This window comes from Falco peregrinus, chromosome 5 (genome assembly GCF_023634155.1).
Source record: "Falco peregrinus isolate bFalPer1 chromosome 5, bFalPer1.pri, whole genome shotgun sequence".
Taxonomy (NCBI): Eukaryota; Metazoa; Chordata; class Aves; order Falconiformes; family Falconidae; genus Falco; species Falco peregrinus.
Genome location: NC_073725.1, coordinates 29,712,940 through 29,731,426, shown reverse-complemented (window position 1 = coordinate 29,731,426; position 18,487 = coordinate 29,712,940). Strand labels below are relative to the sequence as shown.

Genomic DNA, 18,487 nt, shown 5'->3' with positions numbered 1-18,487 from the left:
TTTTGCCAGTTCAGTTGCTTTCTTGAAATAGCTTCTGTTACATAAGAGAAAATTAAGAAAAAAAAGTAGTACTAGAAAGAAATTACTGTAAATAAGTTTACTTGAAAGTCTTACAATGCAGAAAGGAACGTACTCACATAACCACAGAAGGGATAAAATAGTGATTAAAGCAGAAAGGCAAAACGTGCACCTAAGCGTTCAATAGACCATAAACAATGTGAAAAAGACACACAGCAGAAATAAAGACAGAGTTATTAAGACATTAAAAAAGCATTACACAGGGCCAGGAAGGTATACTGCTGTAAAATTTGCATGTTTATATACATACATGCATGTGCGTGTGTGTGCACGCATACTCACAGTCATGCAAAAAGAGAAAGAGAAATATCTAACAGCCTTTAGGACGGAAAGAAACCTCAGGAGTCAGATTCTGTTGATGGTACTTCACTGCTTCACCCATCCAATACGAAGCGATTCACATATGAATTAGGGCTGTGGAGAGGGAAAATTAAGACTGATTCTAGCTTGCACATGTAAAGGGTACTGCTTGTTCTAACATTCACCGTGGTATGTAATTACAAATACATGTAATTAGGCGACTTAGACATCACAAATGCTGCTTTCTGCATGACTTGGCAATGCAACCAAAATACACAATGTAAACCAGATATGAATGACCCTGAGGATTCAGAAACTGTTCTAGGAGTTTTTAGTTAAGACATAAGGAAAAAGCACTTATAAATTTGGCTAATTATTCTAGAAGACAGAATTACTGCTGTTTATATTGAACAAGGAATTCAAGAACTAACAAGGTGTTTTTTCTCTCAGATTTGTCTCAGCTGATTATCAGCTCCATTTGCATCTTTCTTCGTGGTAAAGGCATTTCTAAGGCCTCTTCTCAGACTGAATTCTCCAACACCCAGTAAAATCTCAAATAACGTTGCAGCCTTGTCTCTAGTGAGGTCACTGAGTATCTATCTCACCTTCACTGTCACTCAGGTGACCTCTAAGAAAGTTGTTTGATATGATTATCTCTCAGTACTCTATTCCTCTGCTCAAAAGTTACTTCTTCAAAAGCTATTTGGGTGAGCAGGAAGGAAGAAGAGGAGCAGGATGGAGGTACAGAGACATGGAATGTAAATTACACACATTTAACTCCTTTGGAACAAAATATTGCCCCCATACATTCACGTAAGCTCAAAAACCTCCTTCACATAGAACTTCCACAGAGGTGACTGATAGGTCAGAGTAGAAATTTTCTGTTCAGTATAGCAGGTAAATGGTAACTTATTCTCTAACCCACAGAGGAACCCCTGTTTCAAATACCTCAGCTCCTCACAGCTGAATTTTATCCAGACAAACTATGTCACAGGATTGTGGATCCATGGTATACATCAAATGTAATTAATTTCCTAGCTTAACATATTGCTACCCAGAAAGAGCAGCAAACACAGCATGACTGTGGCATAAGTATTTTTAAAGATACTAAGGAGATACTTTCCTTATTTGGTAACTTCAACTATAAATCATAGAGAAACAGATTTGTAGTGTCTCTGTCATATTCCTCTTTGACAAGTGCTCTGAATAAGCCAGACAGAGTGCGTAAAAATCAAAGTTGGGGACACACATACTTTTTCCTGGAATAAGGAAGACATATTCCACCTAGTTAATCTTCTCAGTTAAAGGGAAAGCTTTTATGGTATTTTTTTCCAGAAGCAAACCCCCCACACACATTGAGACATGCAAGTTTGTACCTCAGGCCAAAAATGCAAACCCAGATGAAGAACCCCTTCTCAATTCACTTCTAGTTTTCAGACCCTGGCTCTTCCTCCCTTCTCAGCTGTATATACCTTCCCAGGTGACCACAGAATTCAATGACAGCTTTCTTCTCTGGAATTTGCATTCCCCTCAAAGATTTCAGATTATGGCTTGAACAGTCTGTTTTCTTACCACTTCACATTTCTAATGCCAGAATGATACCCATAAAGATACCTAAATTAAGTGTAAATTTAGGTATTTAAAGAGGCTAGAGTTTCAGAGGAGACAAGAGGTTGCATCCATAAATTGAGGCCAGTACATGTTACAAGTGCTCAGAATCTCTGTGCTCCTGGGGGGAACAGGCACCAAACTAAGCACTGCATTATCAGGATGTCCAGAAGAATCACCAAGCCTGCTACTAAAAAATTAAACCTAATGCTTCTGAACAAAGGGAAGACTGGGACTCAAACTAGTAGTCTATACAGCTGTGATACAGTTTTGGGTTCCATTTGCTTAAGCTCCACATATTACTTGCCTACGTTGAATCAATGACCTCTTGAAACTCCTGATGTCAGAAAATGCAGAAGACCGAAATTAGAAATGTATGCTTTAGTTAGCCTGCATGAATTAGCTGATAGCATCTTACTATGTTTTATGGAACAGAAACTGCAAGCAAGAAGCAGCTCGGATTTAATGAACATGGTACTCAGTTTTAGAAAACATACCTGTGTTACTTCTTGCACCTCTGAACAAGTCAGATTGAATTTAAAGCACATCTGACATGAAACAGCACTAAAATACAACTGAACTGAAATCTTTGGTTTGGTGCACTGGCATGAACTCTACACAATTAATACAATTACACTATGGCTTGCATTTTACAAAATATCATCAAGGATTACAATGTTGTATCCTTTAGCCAACTTAACAGAGCTTTACCTACGAAAGGGATCAAAGAATTCAAAGTTTCACAAATAGGCTACTTATTGTTGAAACACATCTGTAGCTGTCATGTTCCCATTGCTCTTATTTTAACACATTGATTACTCATTATAAAGCCTCTTGTGATAGCTTACAAAAAATCCCTCTATAGCAATAGCTGGGATTTGAAAATGAATCGAATCCAGGAAACACTCAACTTCTTCATTCTAAGGGTAATTCTGTTAAGAGGGAAGCACCTTGCTTGCCAAAGTGAAAACAAATCCTAGGTGTAGGTGGCTCATCTGTTCCAGTGGCATTCATTATCATTTGTGTCCTAGATGTGAAGACACCTCTTTGTGCTCTTGAGATGATAAATTATAGGGGGGGAAATATAAATTATCATATAAAGAGTTTCCTCGCTCACAGCCAGACAGATAAGAGATGTGTATGGAGAAACCCTCCCATCTCTGTCTGTAGCAATGGGGTAAAAATCCTGATGAGCAACCGTATGTATTCAGGGCAGCAAGAGGAGACACAATTGCAGACAGGCATTGTGCAACAGCTCTCTACAACATCCCACGGACATATATCTCCTTTACAAGATCAAGACATTCCAAAATGGCTTAAGCAAAAAATGGTTAATTATTTATCATCCTGGAGTAGAGAGAAGAAAGAGGGAGCGGCACTGCCATTTCCTTCTCCTGCAGCTTTGTTCGAGTACAGTGACTGCAGGAAGCCAGGCAACTTTCCTACCCTGCTACAATGCAAATGGGAAAAAGAGGAGGTTTACACTTCTCCTTCCATCTGGTGCCATTTTCATTTTCTTACATGTCTATTGCCCTGTTGGTAAGAGGGTGCAGCTGCTGTTCCCTCTCAGTTTCTTTCACCTATAGGTACAGAGCGAAGGAGGGAGCTCAACCCTTATGAACAACTGCTCCGTGGGGAGGAAGGGCAGCAATCCCAAGAGCACACCTGCCGTTGACTCACCATGTTGGAAATTCCCAAGGAATGTTAATGTCGCATCTCAGATAGATGAAACAAGCAGGCCTCCAAAATCAAACTGTGGAAAGCAAGGGGGAACATTGCCTCCATTACTTTTCCAATAAAATGAGCAGCTGACAACTCCATATGGCTCCTTTTAAGTTTAATGCACTGCTTGCTCTGCAAAGATTCCCTCTGATTCCAGGGGAACCTGTTGCAGAAGGAGGCATTGCTTACCATATGTAATGTTGGCAGGGTAAGATTCACCCCCCCACCTCACCTTTGGGAGGGGAGAGGAAGAAGATGAACATCAAGGCACAGTGTGCCAAGACTTGAAAATATATTTATATGCTCAAGTGGGACTCCTGCTTTGATCACCAGCCACAACAGCTCTCCTGCACTTTGGGTAGTTCATTAACAGAAATCAATACAAGCTGCCTTTTAAGAAAGCCAACGTTTGTTCATTGACACGCTATGTGATTCCTTTTAGCAGCAGCATCGATACTTACAAGGTGTGCAGTAAATGATGGCAAAACCGCAGAATGGCAAGGCTACAGAAAATAGTCTGATTTCTGTGCAAACTTCGAACAAAAACCTAAATATATTGAGAGGAGGAGTCACTACTAAGAACCAGAGACAAAAGGTGTGTCGCCTTTACCTGGAGGCCCTTCTTCTCTATCTTTTTCTGGAGTATCTGAAGGCACTTGGTGAAATCCGTGAGGTCCTGATCCATGGTCTCAATTAACTCACATCCCTAGTGAAGAAGCAGCAAAACAGAGAGAAAAAAAAATAATGTCAGTCATCCTTCAGTTTCAAGAATTATGGTGTCCTTGGTGAAATTAACTCCAGTCAACAACTTTTTAAAGTATCTACAAGGAGATGCAAAATGAAGGAAAAGACTATTACCCCTACAGACCCTAAAGACCACGGGTCCCAGCTGAGTAAATTATTACAGAACAGTGGCTTGACAGGCACAGCAGCAGATACTCAAAATTCATCGAGTACATTTGTGAGCTTGGGCAAGCATGCTCTGTGGTGCTCTGCTGGATGGACAAGTTCTGGTGCAGTGAGCCCTGGGGGACCACTAACTTCTAGTGCCAGGTTCCAGGAGAGTGACTGTTCTCTCTGGTGCTACAGTTACATATATTCGCTGCTACATTCATTCAAATGTGTATAAATGCAAGCATACAAAAGCCTTCAAGGTTCCTGGACCCAGCGCAGTGGTAGTAGTTAATTTGCAGTGATTCCAACACCAATCTCCTTGCGGTGAGGTAATATGGAGGAGAGCACATTAAAGCCGAGAAGAGCAGGAGTTCAGATTTCTTAGTTGAGAGCTAAAGCAATTCCTAAGCCTCTGATAACAAGCTGAGTAAGGAAAAGCAGAGTATATCTACCACATAAAGTCGCTATTCAAAGAGGTTTCAAGGATAAAAAATACCCAATACAGCACCATAAATTAAAATAAGAACCATACATACTGGATTTAGAAGTTCTCTCTCCTACCACTTCAAGGTACCCTTAAAAGCCTCCAAGCTTTGTCTTTATCTGACAGATTCTGTTTCTGCTATACACAGTAACAACTGATAAGACAAAAGCATTCGGACTACAGAACCTTTGTATGTGTGCCTGTGTGTATAAAGTACATTATTTTGTTACAGCAGAAAAAACCCCACCAAAATGTTAAGAGTTGCTTCTAGCTTAGTGGTAAAAATAAAGGTACAGAAAGCAAAATTTCCCAGATCAGTGCATGGATGGAGTTTAGGGGATTGCACACTACAAAATAACGAGCCTCCAATAGGAAGACAGACACTATCACGGAAATGCTTCCCCACACAGCCAGAATGCACACAAAACCAAACCAAACCATCACGCAGCAGGGGATTTGGATGATGTGGAAGAGATAAGGTAGGAGCTAACGACGTGCTTTTTAATATACTTCTTCTCCTCCCTCCTCAAAAACTTCTGAAATGAAACCTGGTTAAAAACAGGTTCCAATACCTTATATTGCTCTAAATACCTTTTCAAGTAGTAGTAACAGACCTGCCAAGGTGGAACATCGCACAGCTGCAACAGCACATGTAATTGAAGCCCTCCCTTGCAGAAGTGATGCTTCTGTCACCACGAAGAGGCTAGGGACAAATGTGGCTGGAGCCTGGCCTCAGTGCTGAGCGTCAAACAATTTGAAGAGCTGCCATGTCTCCACTTGTTACCCAGCAAGGCCGAAAGAGAAAACTGGCAAAGGGAGAAGGGACACAAGCCATCTGGAGTCTGTAATGACCATGGGTTGTGCAACGCCAACCAGAGACACAGAGGAAGCCCAGGAAAGATGCAGGGATGTTCAGGCCCACCCAGGAAGCTCACAGTTGAATCTGAAAGCTACTGAAGGCAATTTGTTAATCAAAGCCACTCTAAATGAGAAGATGTCTCATTCACTAAGAATAGGGTGCTCTCAGACAGACTTGTTACCAGCATTGACAGTGGCAACAGAGACCCAGCTGTGGAAAACTGTGAACAGACAGAACCTCCCCAGCCTTCCACAATCAGCCTTTGAACAGCACAAGAACGTGACAGATGAAGACTAAAGCAGTGGCAGGGACAGCTACCGCTAAGCATGGGAGAACAGACAGAACCTCAGACACCACCTCTTTAATTAGCAGTAGAGAAGGAAGGTCTTTTATCTTTTGCCAGGGCCATTCCTTGGCTTCACAGCACTGGCAGAAGGAAGTGCTTTACTGGTACCAATTTATAAATAAAAGATTTAACATCCACTCTCCCCCAGCACTTTGATAGACTCCTACCTGCAGTCACTAACAAGCCTGATCTCCTCCTTAGACAGTCGGGTTTTGGCAGCTGCAGGAAGGCTGCAATTCTGCTTTCCACCCAGGGAAGACCAAATTATCTGTGGGGTTTTTATAAGTGATGATCTACAATAGCTTAAATTATTTTATTATTTATTCTTTTATGCTTTCTACTATTAAAACTGTTGCACTTGAGGTTAGTCTTTGCATAGCTTCTCAGGACATTCTTTGATAAGAAAAGTATTTCAGAGCAACTACAGGGTACTACCAAGGCAAGATAATGTCAGTATAAGCATCAATGGTCATTTACCGCAGCTCCAGAAGCCAGCCATGATACGCCACACACAGACACCTTATGTTCAGCCCTGCTACTGTCTTTTGCACATATTTATAATGAAAGACCTCAAATACACATCACAGAAATGCAATCTAAATGTGTAAATGGGATGTCACCACTCATTAAAGGCAGCCCACTGTACCTGCAATACTAACATCAAGGAGTACTGTGGCAGCAGTCACTAAACATGAAACCTGGGTTAACTGTTTACTCACTGCCGGCACCTTGGATACTTTATACAAGTACCACTGTCGAGCGTACTGAAGAATGCTGACAGAGTGCCACCATTAAGGCCATCACTTCCTTCACATTAAACCGTGATTTCTCATTCTCATTCTCTTTCCACATCAAGCAGATAAGCAGTTCTGGAATTGGCGGGGATTTTAGAACTCCTCGTTTTGCGATAATGGCAAAGAAACTGGCGTGGTCAGACTGTACTAGGGAAAGGACCAGCAGCAGCACCAGCATCTTCCTGCACCCTCTTTACAGCCTCACTGGAATTAATGTCTGTACAGTTCATGTTAACTGATGGCAAGCATATTTTAGATGAATCTGTTGCTCCTGATGTATCAAATCCAATATATTATACCACAGGACTGGATGACAACTCAAATGCAGTTCTTGTCAACTTTCACCATATTACTCCCGAATGACAAAAATCTTCATGACAGAGCTTTCTGATGCAGCCAGGGTTTAATGAAAGGACACTATAACAATTGCAAGATAGGCAATAATGCTTGTAGTTTTATAGATACCTGCTCAACTTTAATAACATTAACCTTTGGTAAGGAAGTTAAAAAGCCAAACAAATTTAACATTAGGAAAGGTTAGAAAAATCAATACCACACAGCAGGAAAGAAAACAACAGACTGCATCTCATGACGATATAACTTTGCTGAATGATAGGATGAGGCGCACAGAATTTGGCTTTAGCTGTTCTGTCTTATTATAGCAGTTATGGGAGGCATATTGCTAAAGGAGGAGGAGTGTGCCAGACACACATAATAGGATTATTGAACCCTATATTTCAGACAGACACTGAAATGTCAATCTGAACATCTCAGCATTTCTCCCATTTTTAGAAATATTATACATCACAGCTTGTTGTGTGTTTGAAGAAAGCAGTGTGTAGGTGTCCATTCCCCCATGTCCTTGTTCATCGCTTATTAAAACAAAGTCACGTTTGTTCTTTCTCTAATCTTTCTGAGCATAAGAATATAATTAGGACAGAATACATAAAATATCCTAATTTGTACTCCCATCTCCAAGACTTTCGTCAAGCAAGCCATTTGAGTCTGTCTTTTGAAGCCTGCATCTGGCTGTGCTTGCTGAGTGCACCAGTGACACACCCAGTTCAGTCTTCTAACAATTTCTGTTGCACTGAGGCTCAGTTTTGGGGTATCAACCTCAGCACCGATGCACTTACGTAGTGTTAATGGCAGACACAGGAAAGCCACGTATCCTCAAGCTAAAAGAGAAGGTGGCAGACAGCTTATAGAGCCTCTCAAAACCACAGCACAAAGTTTAAAGTACCTATATAAATTAAATGGTATTTCTGAAAACTCTTCTTCCCCTAGACCTCACCTGCCCGCACAGCAATGCACACGGCCAAGGCCAACACCTCACAGACCCACTAAGAGCTATAGATTGACAGAACAATTTCAGTTGGAAAGGACTTTTCTGAGTCATCTGCTCCAGCCTCTCGCTAAAAGTACGTTAGATTTGCTCATGTTGCTCAAGGCCCTTTCCAGTCTAGGTTGAGCACGTCCCAGGATGGAGACTCCACAACTTCTCTGGGCAACTTCTGCTAGTGTTGGACCACCCCTGTGAAATTTTCTTTCCCAGTGTCAAACTGGGATCTCATGTATTGCAGCTTGTGGTTATTGCTTCTTTTCCTGTCCCTGCTTATGTTAAAGAAGAGTCTGGTTCTGCCTCCTCTCTGCCCTCCTGTTAGGAAGTTGGAGGCAGCAGTGTGATCTTCTGTTCACCTTGTCTTCTGGAGGCTGAACAAACCACTTTCCCTGAGCCGCTTCTCACGCATCACATGCGCTACACTTCACGAGCATACAGCTCCCTTACTTGCACTATATCAGCATGCAGTATTTCCACCTCAGAGAGCCTGAAAAGGCCAATTAGCAGGAATGAGGTAGAAGGTTCCTAGTTCTTTCTTCCTTTTAATGTAAGTTTCTGACCCCAGGGAATTTCACTCATTTTGCCCCTCTGACACCTGCTTGGAGAATAACCCCAATCCTCTACATTCTTCATACACTAGCTGCAGTCACCTGAATGGTTTGAACCCCCAAACATTTTCACAACCAAACATGCAGACAAGTGTTGAGACTCTGATTAGAACTGCAGGCAGCTGACACTGAGAAACTGCTGTAGGAAAAAGCACACATGGATCCAAGCAAAGCTCTGGTCTAGACCAGGCATCGATGAACAGAAAGGGTCCGCAGGGCCCAACTGCAGGTCTTGGACCAGGCCTAAGAAAGAAGATTAACACACGGACGCATAATAAAATAGGTTTAACAGATGACAGACATTATATTCTACCACCTTGTCTATAATAGCCGGGTAGTGTTGTGAGACCAGAGCGTTCAATCAGTATCACAAAGAGAAAAAAAGAGTTTGGGAACATTTCTTGCGGAGACGGCAATCACCCAGTGGTCATCTTCATTGTTGGCCCAGTGTTTCACGGCTGATCCAAAAAACCTCTCCTAGGATGGAAACCAAGTCTAGCATGAGATAAAGATGGAGCAGGCTAGAATGTCACAAGAGATTTCTGAACACATTGAAAGAGACAGGATTGGAGAAAGACAGAAGAACATCTACCTTGAGATACTGACAGACATAAAAATGACATAGGTTTCCTACAGGCCATAAGGTACTGGAGACCAATGTAGCAAGATAGCACCGAAACCACAGATCTTGTTTATCTCTTATGAATTACAAGCCATCAGGAAATTAGTGAAATGAATCCATTTGCATTTTGGGAAAAGGATGCAACTATGGAAGGCAAAGTAGTTAAGCTCACTGATTTCTTTTGGGAGTTTCAAATACTGTTGAACAAGTATTGGAATGGCTTCTCTTTTGATCAGCTTAATTGTATGAATTGCGTTTTGATATTTTGTAGTAGAGAACAAAATAAATACATGTAATTGGTGAAAATTATTTTGGATATTTAAATAGCCAAAAATACATAATTAAGTGAAATACATTTTCTTTCAGTTTTTGGACTCAAATTTGGCTGACTGCTTGGCATCAGTGCAAAGCCCATACTGTACAGATTGCTTGGCCCTCAGTTCTGGGGTGGATGATGTTTTGACTCATCCAATTGCACATTAAGTGGCACTGCCATTCAGATTAACTAAGAGAATTTATTAATCATGTTGAAGCATATGCACTGGCAGCCAAATAACTGAAATCCACACTGAAGTGAAAAGTCCCATTACTGAAAAGCAAACCAAGAATGTTTGGGTTTGACCATCACTTCTAACCTTGTATTAAACACCACTTGATTTATTAAGCAAGTACTACCTGGTGGCATGAAACAAAAGCAGTAAATATATGTAAACATATGCAAACCTCTGCAAACCAAAAGCTACATGAACTTGTCAAATTTGACAAGCATTAAAAAAAAAAGTCTATAGCTGAAACTTTGACTGCAACAGCTGCAGCCTCTCCTCCCTTCCCCTATTTCTATTTTGATACAGTCTTTTTCAAAGTAAATAAAATATTTCCTGTTTTTGTTTTTAATGAGGCAGCATGTGGCTTCTGGTGGAGGATAGCTTTTTTTCATGCCATACATTTGATGTTGAGATAGAAGCAATGAAAGAGTTGTTCTGCATTAATTAGGTTGCCCTCTTTCAAAAGAAAAGTCTGCTATTCATGAAATTATGGCAATGACTTAAAATGAACAAAATATGAGTCTGTTTAGTTGGTACTGAACCAATACCAAAGAAAGCCAACATGCCTTCTTCATCACCTGTAACAAACTGAAAAGCAGAAACCCAAAGGTTTCTAAATCTAAGGAACCAAACTAAAGCAAAAAACCCTTACAATTTTTTTTTAAAAAACCAACAACCAACAAAAACCCAAACGACATAGTTAATATTCCATTTGATGGATAAACTCTCAGTATTTACCTGTACTGGAGCAAATTCTTGTGATTTATTAAGTTTGGTGAATGAAAGCGAATATCTTAAATAAATGCTTATCCCCAGGTCAGAAAGTGCAGTGAAATACAAGCCATTGCACCACCTTCATCAGAAGGGCACTAATGCCTTTTAAAACTGAAATAACCAAGCGGAAAGGTAAGAGTACTGCATGAGAAAACTGAGGTAGAAAGGTCCATCAGAAGCTACAGTCTCATATATACAAGCCATACCTCCCCATACCTATTCCTGACATTTAAATAGTACATCTCCATTTGTACATCCCTGTGCAACTCAGACATGCTATTCCTCCAATCTGATGATTAAAACTGAGCACAGTGCAGCAGTGACAGCCACCTGATATTTTTGGATGTTCTCTGAAATTTCCCTTATGTGCTCTTCCTTTTCGGAAAAACAAAGGTTCAGAGAGCAGAGTTTAATTGATAATCAGGCTCCCTCTGTAATCAGTGCTGTGAAAAGTTTTTGTCTACCAAGCTGATGAGGCCCTTTGGATCCTAACCTATTGATAGAACTGATTACGGTACCTTGCTTTTCTTGGGAAGTAACTTGGAAAGAGGAATTGCTACACTATCTGCATGCACTTATGTACAAAGATATGAGGTTGCTTGCGTAAGGGAAATCAGAGTGCTTGGAAGAGCACCAGCCTCTGGCAGAAGGGAAGCACATGCCACTGACTGCTGACAGCACGAGCCACTACCCAGTCACATCAATGCGAATCTTTTTTGTTGGCTTGGATGCACTTTGAACCAAAACTTAGAACTGTATCATTTCTAAAATGCTGTAACTACAGTAAATCACATATTAAAATTAATAGTATCTTTCTCACTCGCACCAATGGCAATGCAAGTAAGAGTCAAGCCTTCTCCTGAAACAAAGCAGGAAACAGAAAAGCTGCCCCAAATCCTATGCCCCACAAAGATGCAGAAATAGGGCAGCAGTGTTCCTTGCAATTCAGCTTTTTGAGGTAGCTTTGATGAGGTGGGAGGGAGCAAGAGGCTGGCTGCATTTCAAACCCCACATCGCTTCATGCACAGTAACCAAACAGGGTTTGGTTTTTGGTGGGGTTTTTTTTTGTTTGTTTTTGTTTTTAAATTAAAAGGGCTTCAGGTTAACAGTCTTTGCTTTTTATCATATAGGACGACAGACACTATATTTGAATTTACTTCAGTTTCCAGACTGATGGCCAATTCTCAAGATCGTCTCAAGGTAAGAAAAACAAGGAGCAAACAGCAAGGCTGTACTGGGGTGTTTTCAAGGGTCTGAGCTGACAAATTTTAGCTATGCTAAACATTATCTTAATATGATCCTTTGCCAGTAGCCTAGGGACCCAAGAGATTTGTGACTGGAAAAAATGCATAGAACATAGTAGAAGAGATGTTAACCTGGACATAAAATTCCCTGCAAGACATTTGTAATTATTCAGATTATTTAAATATATATATAACCAGTACAGTTAGTCTCTCTCTCTTGCATTCAGACAGGCTTTATGTGAGAAAATTCTTGTTCCTTAGCTAGTATCTACCAGTATGTCCTTAGTTTCAGAGATCTGTAATAGATCTGAAAAGAATGTGGATCATGAGAGTGGAGCTACATCTCTGATATCGACCACTGGGCAGAATTAATTGATACCAGGCTCCAAATGTGTGCTATGCTCACAAAAAAAAGCTACTTTCTCACACAACTTTGCCTACACGTACAAAATGAGTACAAAGGGATTCAAAGATTTTGACTTTCTAAAGACAAATTGAAAAGAGAAATATCCTGCTGTTGTGGATAACACACTAAAATTTGTGCTATCAGCACATTTCAGTAGCTCATTGTTCTTTTTGGAACTAGAGTATTAATGAAAATAGCAAAATTAGACCCAAGACTGATCCTTCAGGAAAGTCACTGATTACTTCCCACAGCTTGTTAGTCTTCTTTAGGAAGCGCTGGCTGCCTTTAATTTGTGTATTAAGTTCTGACTTGGCCAGGTTATAGACTAGATAATAGTATTTACTTTTTTTTCTATGTTACTTGCTCTGTCTGACAGTTTATAAAACTTCTCAGCCTCAGCATAAGAACTGTATGTCACAAGGAATAGAAGAAACTTTCTGTAGGGGGAGTTTGTTAATTGCCTAGGATAACTTGTTTCAGGATCATTTAATCATTAGATCAAAAGGAGAATGCTGGACTGTACGTATCCTTAGCCCAGTTCTGTCTTCAACATATTAAATTATATGTTTGGCCCTTCTTCCTCCTTCAGTTTTGCACCCTGATTTCCAGTCATATTTCCCCTAATTTTGACTATTTTACATTTATGCATATCTCCTTTGCTTTCTCTAGGCAGATCATCCAACATTTCCAGCATGTGCTGGTGCCTGAGAAAGGCAGCAAGTTTACGTCGCTGCAAACTGGGTATCTCCAGCACTGTTACACCAGGCCTACATCCTGCTGATCTATTGATAGGATACAGGAAAAAATAACGCAGAATGAAGTTAATATTTGCAGAAAATTAACACATGAAAGAGATCTTGCCTTTGGGAAGTAATGGGAGGGAAGTTCCTATCCCATGCTTCAACAGATTTTCACGTGAGAAGCACCAATGCTGTAAAGGGTGCCAGAGTTAAAGGGTACATTGCTATTTATTTAGCTACAGTGTTCTGTACTGAACTGAACTTTATGGGTCCAAGAATTCTAAACACTGAATAGGTTTTGCAATTGACTAATTGTCATGCAAACCGGTAGAAACAGGCTTCCCACATTCAAAATAAAATAAAATTGTTCTGTATTTCAGTAAGTGATATTGCAACATTAATAGCAATGAAAATAAATAATAGTAATGGTGATAATACTAATAACAGTAGCAGCGGCATCAACAACCACCACCTAGCTTTACAATCCTTTTCCATCAAAGATCACCAAACCATCTGGGACCAATGATCACAAGTAACTGACATGCTGACATTTTGACAGACATAAGGGAAAGCTCAGGAAAATTAAACCACTGCCCAGCAGAGCAGTTCTGACTTCATCACTAGCAAGTGTTCCACTGAGTACAAACACATTTCCAAGTGAAATTCAGAATATTTGCTATATTTTCGCATAACTGAGGTAGATTCTTGAATAATAAAAGGTCGCGCATCACATTCACACAGCTGCTGTGTTTTTGATTTGAGGGCTTCAGTTACTCTGAATTGAAATGTGCGGTTGCTGAACAAACATTCAGTCTTTAGGTCTGAGAGCACTTCATTACTCGGTAAGCTGGAAACCAGTTTTACCTTCCATGTGTACTTCAAAGCCAGGTTTTTCTATAGGCAGAGGTTGCAGGTTTAGACACAGAGAACATCTTGCAGCAGGGCTGTACGTCCTTCTACCCATCACTCTTTACCACACAATATATAAACAACTACTTAGGGGACTACGGAGCTACATATCAGAATATCCAGCTTACTGTGCTGAAAATATTTCCATTGCACATGTGAAATGTTTCAAGCTTTGAATAGGTGACAAACTTTACAGCAAACAGAAGATATGTAGCCAACTAACAGCAATAACTCTGCAAGTAACACAGAGCTTTGCAATATGAGATTTTGTTTCAGTACACACCAGATCTCTCCTATTAGGATATTCCTTTGCTTTATGTAGCGACAGTGATTTCTGAAATCTACCGGTGTCACTCCCAGCTCTCCTTACAGGTAGCTATGGTCCCTGGCAAAGACAAGCTAACACAACAAAATAAGTACAGGCATTACAAAAGGTACTACACAGTCATCACCTCGTTCTAACAGGGTCTGTTCAGAACCCCCTCCACTAACCATCCTGCAAGCTGTGACCAGTCACACTCCACTAGATAGGTTATATTTTAAAGGATATATGTCCATCTCCAGAAACCAGGGGTCCCAGTCTGATCTCTATTAATGCCATAGTGTATGCCTTAAGCAAACTACCTGAACAGACATCTATGTGAAAGATCGGATCCCATGATCTTCCCCAACATGACTGTGAGCAGAATTTGGCCTCGGGCATCTGTTGTTGGCAAAGGGCAATGGAACAGGCAGGGCACATTTATAATTCCAAGTGCAACCACTGCCATTTGTGCAAAGAGCTGTAACTTGTTTCCAGGAACTGAATGCAGCAAAAAAGCAGTTACATATTGCACTAAAATACAAATGCAAGTGTCAAAAGGAGCTGGGTGCACACGTGAGGGTGGCCTGGCCTAACAGACTGTCTGGAACGTGCAAGGATGCAAGACAAGCCATCTCCTTGACTGCTGCCTAGACAAAGCATAAGGGTCAGGACCGTCCTGCTGTGCTCTGAGCTCCCCATCAGTTATACAGGCTATCGTGACTGCTGTGAACCTGACCTAACATCTATTGATACCAGTACTCAGGACAGAAAGGCACAATGTAAAATTTCCGTAATGCCCTATTCTAACACATGATCACATCTGGGAGCTTTTCCTTTTCTGCTTTCCTTCATTCTGCCCATCCTCTATGTTAAACTACTGCTGTTAGAAAGACAAGAAAAAAAAGATATCATGACCTGCTTGTGCATTTTGATCAGAGATCTAAAAAAAACCCTTACAGCTTCAAAAAGCTGTGAGGAGAGACATCAGAAGCTCAGCAGGGCTATATGTGCACATTTTGAAGGGGCAATTTTAAATATTTTTAGCTCATGCAAGTCTCCAAACATATTGATTATTTTGACTAAACCTTGCCTGAGCTGTAAGTCTGAAGCAGATCCACATGGAGATAGCAGATACGCAGATCCATACTCTCCTGGGCTCGTCTCCGGCTGGGGTTTGCAGAAAATGGTTATGTCTCTACTGTAGTCAGTGGTGTGACTGCAAACTGGAGTGGACCTAGGGAGGCTTTAGTGAGCAAAGGAGCTCAGCCTAGGCTCTGTCTGAAAGGCTTTGTCTTCTCTGGTGGATTGTACAGTCTAAACAGATCTAAACGCTGCCATTGCCCCTGGAAGGCCAGCTAGCTACTGCAGAGCTGCACAGGCTTTCCCAGTGGCCTAGTGCACAGCGAGGCAGGTTATGTCTGCACTCAGCAGGCACAGAACAGGCCTATGAGCAAATCAATGCCAGATTTTCCCCACTCAAAATCCTCTCCCTGCAAAGCAGTTTCAAGCAATGATGAACAATAGTGACTGCCCTTTAACCCATTCTGTTAGATCCGTCAAAGATTTTTGAAGGTGGGGACAGTTGCAAAGAAAACACTTTCCAAACATTTTCCAAAACACTTCTAAACATTTTCAAGGGCTGGATTTGCTGTGAGAAGGCAATACACTAACTAGATGATAAAACATGGAGATTAAATTAATCTTTTCAGGTTTAGCTTGTCGATCTTTCTAAAGAGAAAGTTTTCCTCCAGTACACTCTCAAGTATTGTGTTCAGTTTAATTAAAAGATTAAAAAAAAAAAAAAAAAGAAATTCAAGCCTCAGAGGTTTTGCTTCTTTCCAGCAGAAAACTGTACCACACCACAACTGATCCCACTATGTTTCACCTGGTACGTACCAAAGCCTTTACGTAGTTCCATCCCTCCTTGCACATGGGTGTCACATAAAAATATTCCCCCAGCCCATGCGATGCCCAGTTACACTCCCTCTCTCTTTCTAACCTTCCTTCAAATGCGCGTTTCAAAACCCCTTGCATCCAGAGAAAGCATAAAGGTGAAGCCAATAGGCAAGCAATACCGGTGGTATATACAGAGCAGTCTTTCTCCACTGACAGACGGCATTGGAGCTGCTCTCCTTTTTGCAGGAGCTCATTGTGCTTTTCCTTGCATAACAGGATGGCAGCCCTGTGCCTGAACTGGACCACACAAATTACTTGTGTCATGAAGCTTTGCTTTTCAAGCTGCAGATCATATTCTAAACAGCAACAGATTCAGTACATTCAGACACTTAACAGTTTTCCCTTAAACAAGCAAAAACTCCCCTAACACCTTTCATTCCATTCCTGCCTAATTGCTAGTTGTCTGCCCGTGGCATCTGCAGACAATGCCCTACTTTTACTATTCATTGCAGCCTTTGCTTTTATAATCCACATCCAGAAGATTCAGAAGGAAATTGTGTTGCAAACAAAGCACCGAGACAACCAATGTTCATCAGCGAAGGGTTCAGCCGCTGATCCTGCCACGGGAAACTTGCGGGGTCTGGGCAAGCTGTCAGTGCGCAGCCCCATGGTCATGTTCAGGCACTAAATGGCTCCTTGCTTCTCTGGGTGTTTGGCTTTGATTTTGGCCTCTCTCCACCTTGGTCCTGCAAGTCTGCAATAAATTAATAGTTCTAGCATGTACTGTGAAAATAAGTGATTAAGCATCGAAGAGATAGGCTATATGGCAACAAGAACCGTCATGATACAGTCATGCAAAGTAGCCATCATCCTAATCAGATGAGCAACTGCTTCAGGGAAACGCTTACATCTCCTCCATAATTTTTGAAAACATAGCCATGCATGAACATCTGTGCTTTTTCTATATTAAAATTCTTTAAATATTTCATTTCTTTACCTTGACTTTTACAGGAAAAAAAGAAGTTAGCATAAAAAGGTAGCAATCGTCATCTATTCCGCATTCCCATTTTAGCCATTATAGAAGCTTTTGCTTCCTTTGGAAATTCAAAAAATAAGCACTCTAGAATTACATGCTGCATCAAGTAAAAATAAAAATACCACAACAGAGGAAGTATGTAACTCGCTTATTTTTTCATCTGAATGAATCACATTGAAGACCCACAGTGGAAATGGTTTTGCAGGAGATTTAAAGCAAAAGCTGGTTTTCCAATCAAATTATATTATTACTACTAAGTGAAAGTAGTTACTTAATACTTTCTTCCTGTAAACTTGAAGAACCACTGTTACACTTCTAGATACTTCATGTGAAGTCAGTATTTTTTTTCCCTAGATACTTTAACTCTTTCCAATTTTGTGTACGTAATGCAAATGAAATTCAAAACCGCAGCTTTCAACCAGACAGTTTTTTGAATGTGATGGGCCAACACTACCATTGGTATCTGAACGCAGTCTAGTGGAATGTAAAATACACTGTTTTAAATGGATTCACTGGAAAAAAACCTAAAACCGCTGTGACCAATTCATTCAAATTACGATTAAGCAAGTAAAGGATTTAGCTGGATTGTTAGAATGGAAGTAGAAGAGAACTACCCCAGACTTAGGTAAGAATACACCATTAAGGAAAAACTTTGTGTTCAGCATGTTTTGCAAAAGACTACAACACATCTCCCTTTTGACAACAGGAGCATTCTCATTCATTTGTAGCAAGCTCAGCTAAAATTTAACTAATATTGAACTTCAAGAAGTGCTATGGTACCAGACACTTTAATTAACTACTTATTTTTTCCATATAATTTGGCCAAGACTGAACAGAGCTCATTTTGAAAGGAGCCAAGATTATCATGCACAAGAAGAAACAGAGTCCTTCATTCAAAAAGAATTAGTAGGTCACTGTAAATAACATCTGCACACTTACTGTAAATCATTTTGGTGACAGAAGGTACTGCCATGCA

At 40.6% G+C, this 18,487-nt stretch overlaps 1 protein-coding gene across 6 annotated transcripts in view; it reads right to left on the bottom strand.

The window, feature by feature from the left end:
• TPK1 (thiamin pyrophosphokinase 1) overlaps positions 1 to 18,487 on the bottom strand; it is a 313,129-nt gene that overhangs the window by 123,460 nt on the left and 171,182 nt on the right. For all 6 annotated transcript variants that reach the window (XM_055805376.1, XM_055805375.1, XM_055805374.1 and 3 more), the window contains one exon: positions 4,319 to 4,414. In XM_055805376.1, coding sequence (XP_055661351.1) covers positions 4,319 to 4,414 — 96 coding nt within the window. The remainder of the gene's footprint in view (positions 1 to 4,318; positions 4,415 to 18,487) is intronic.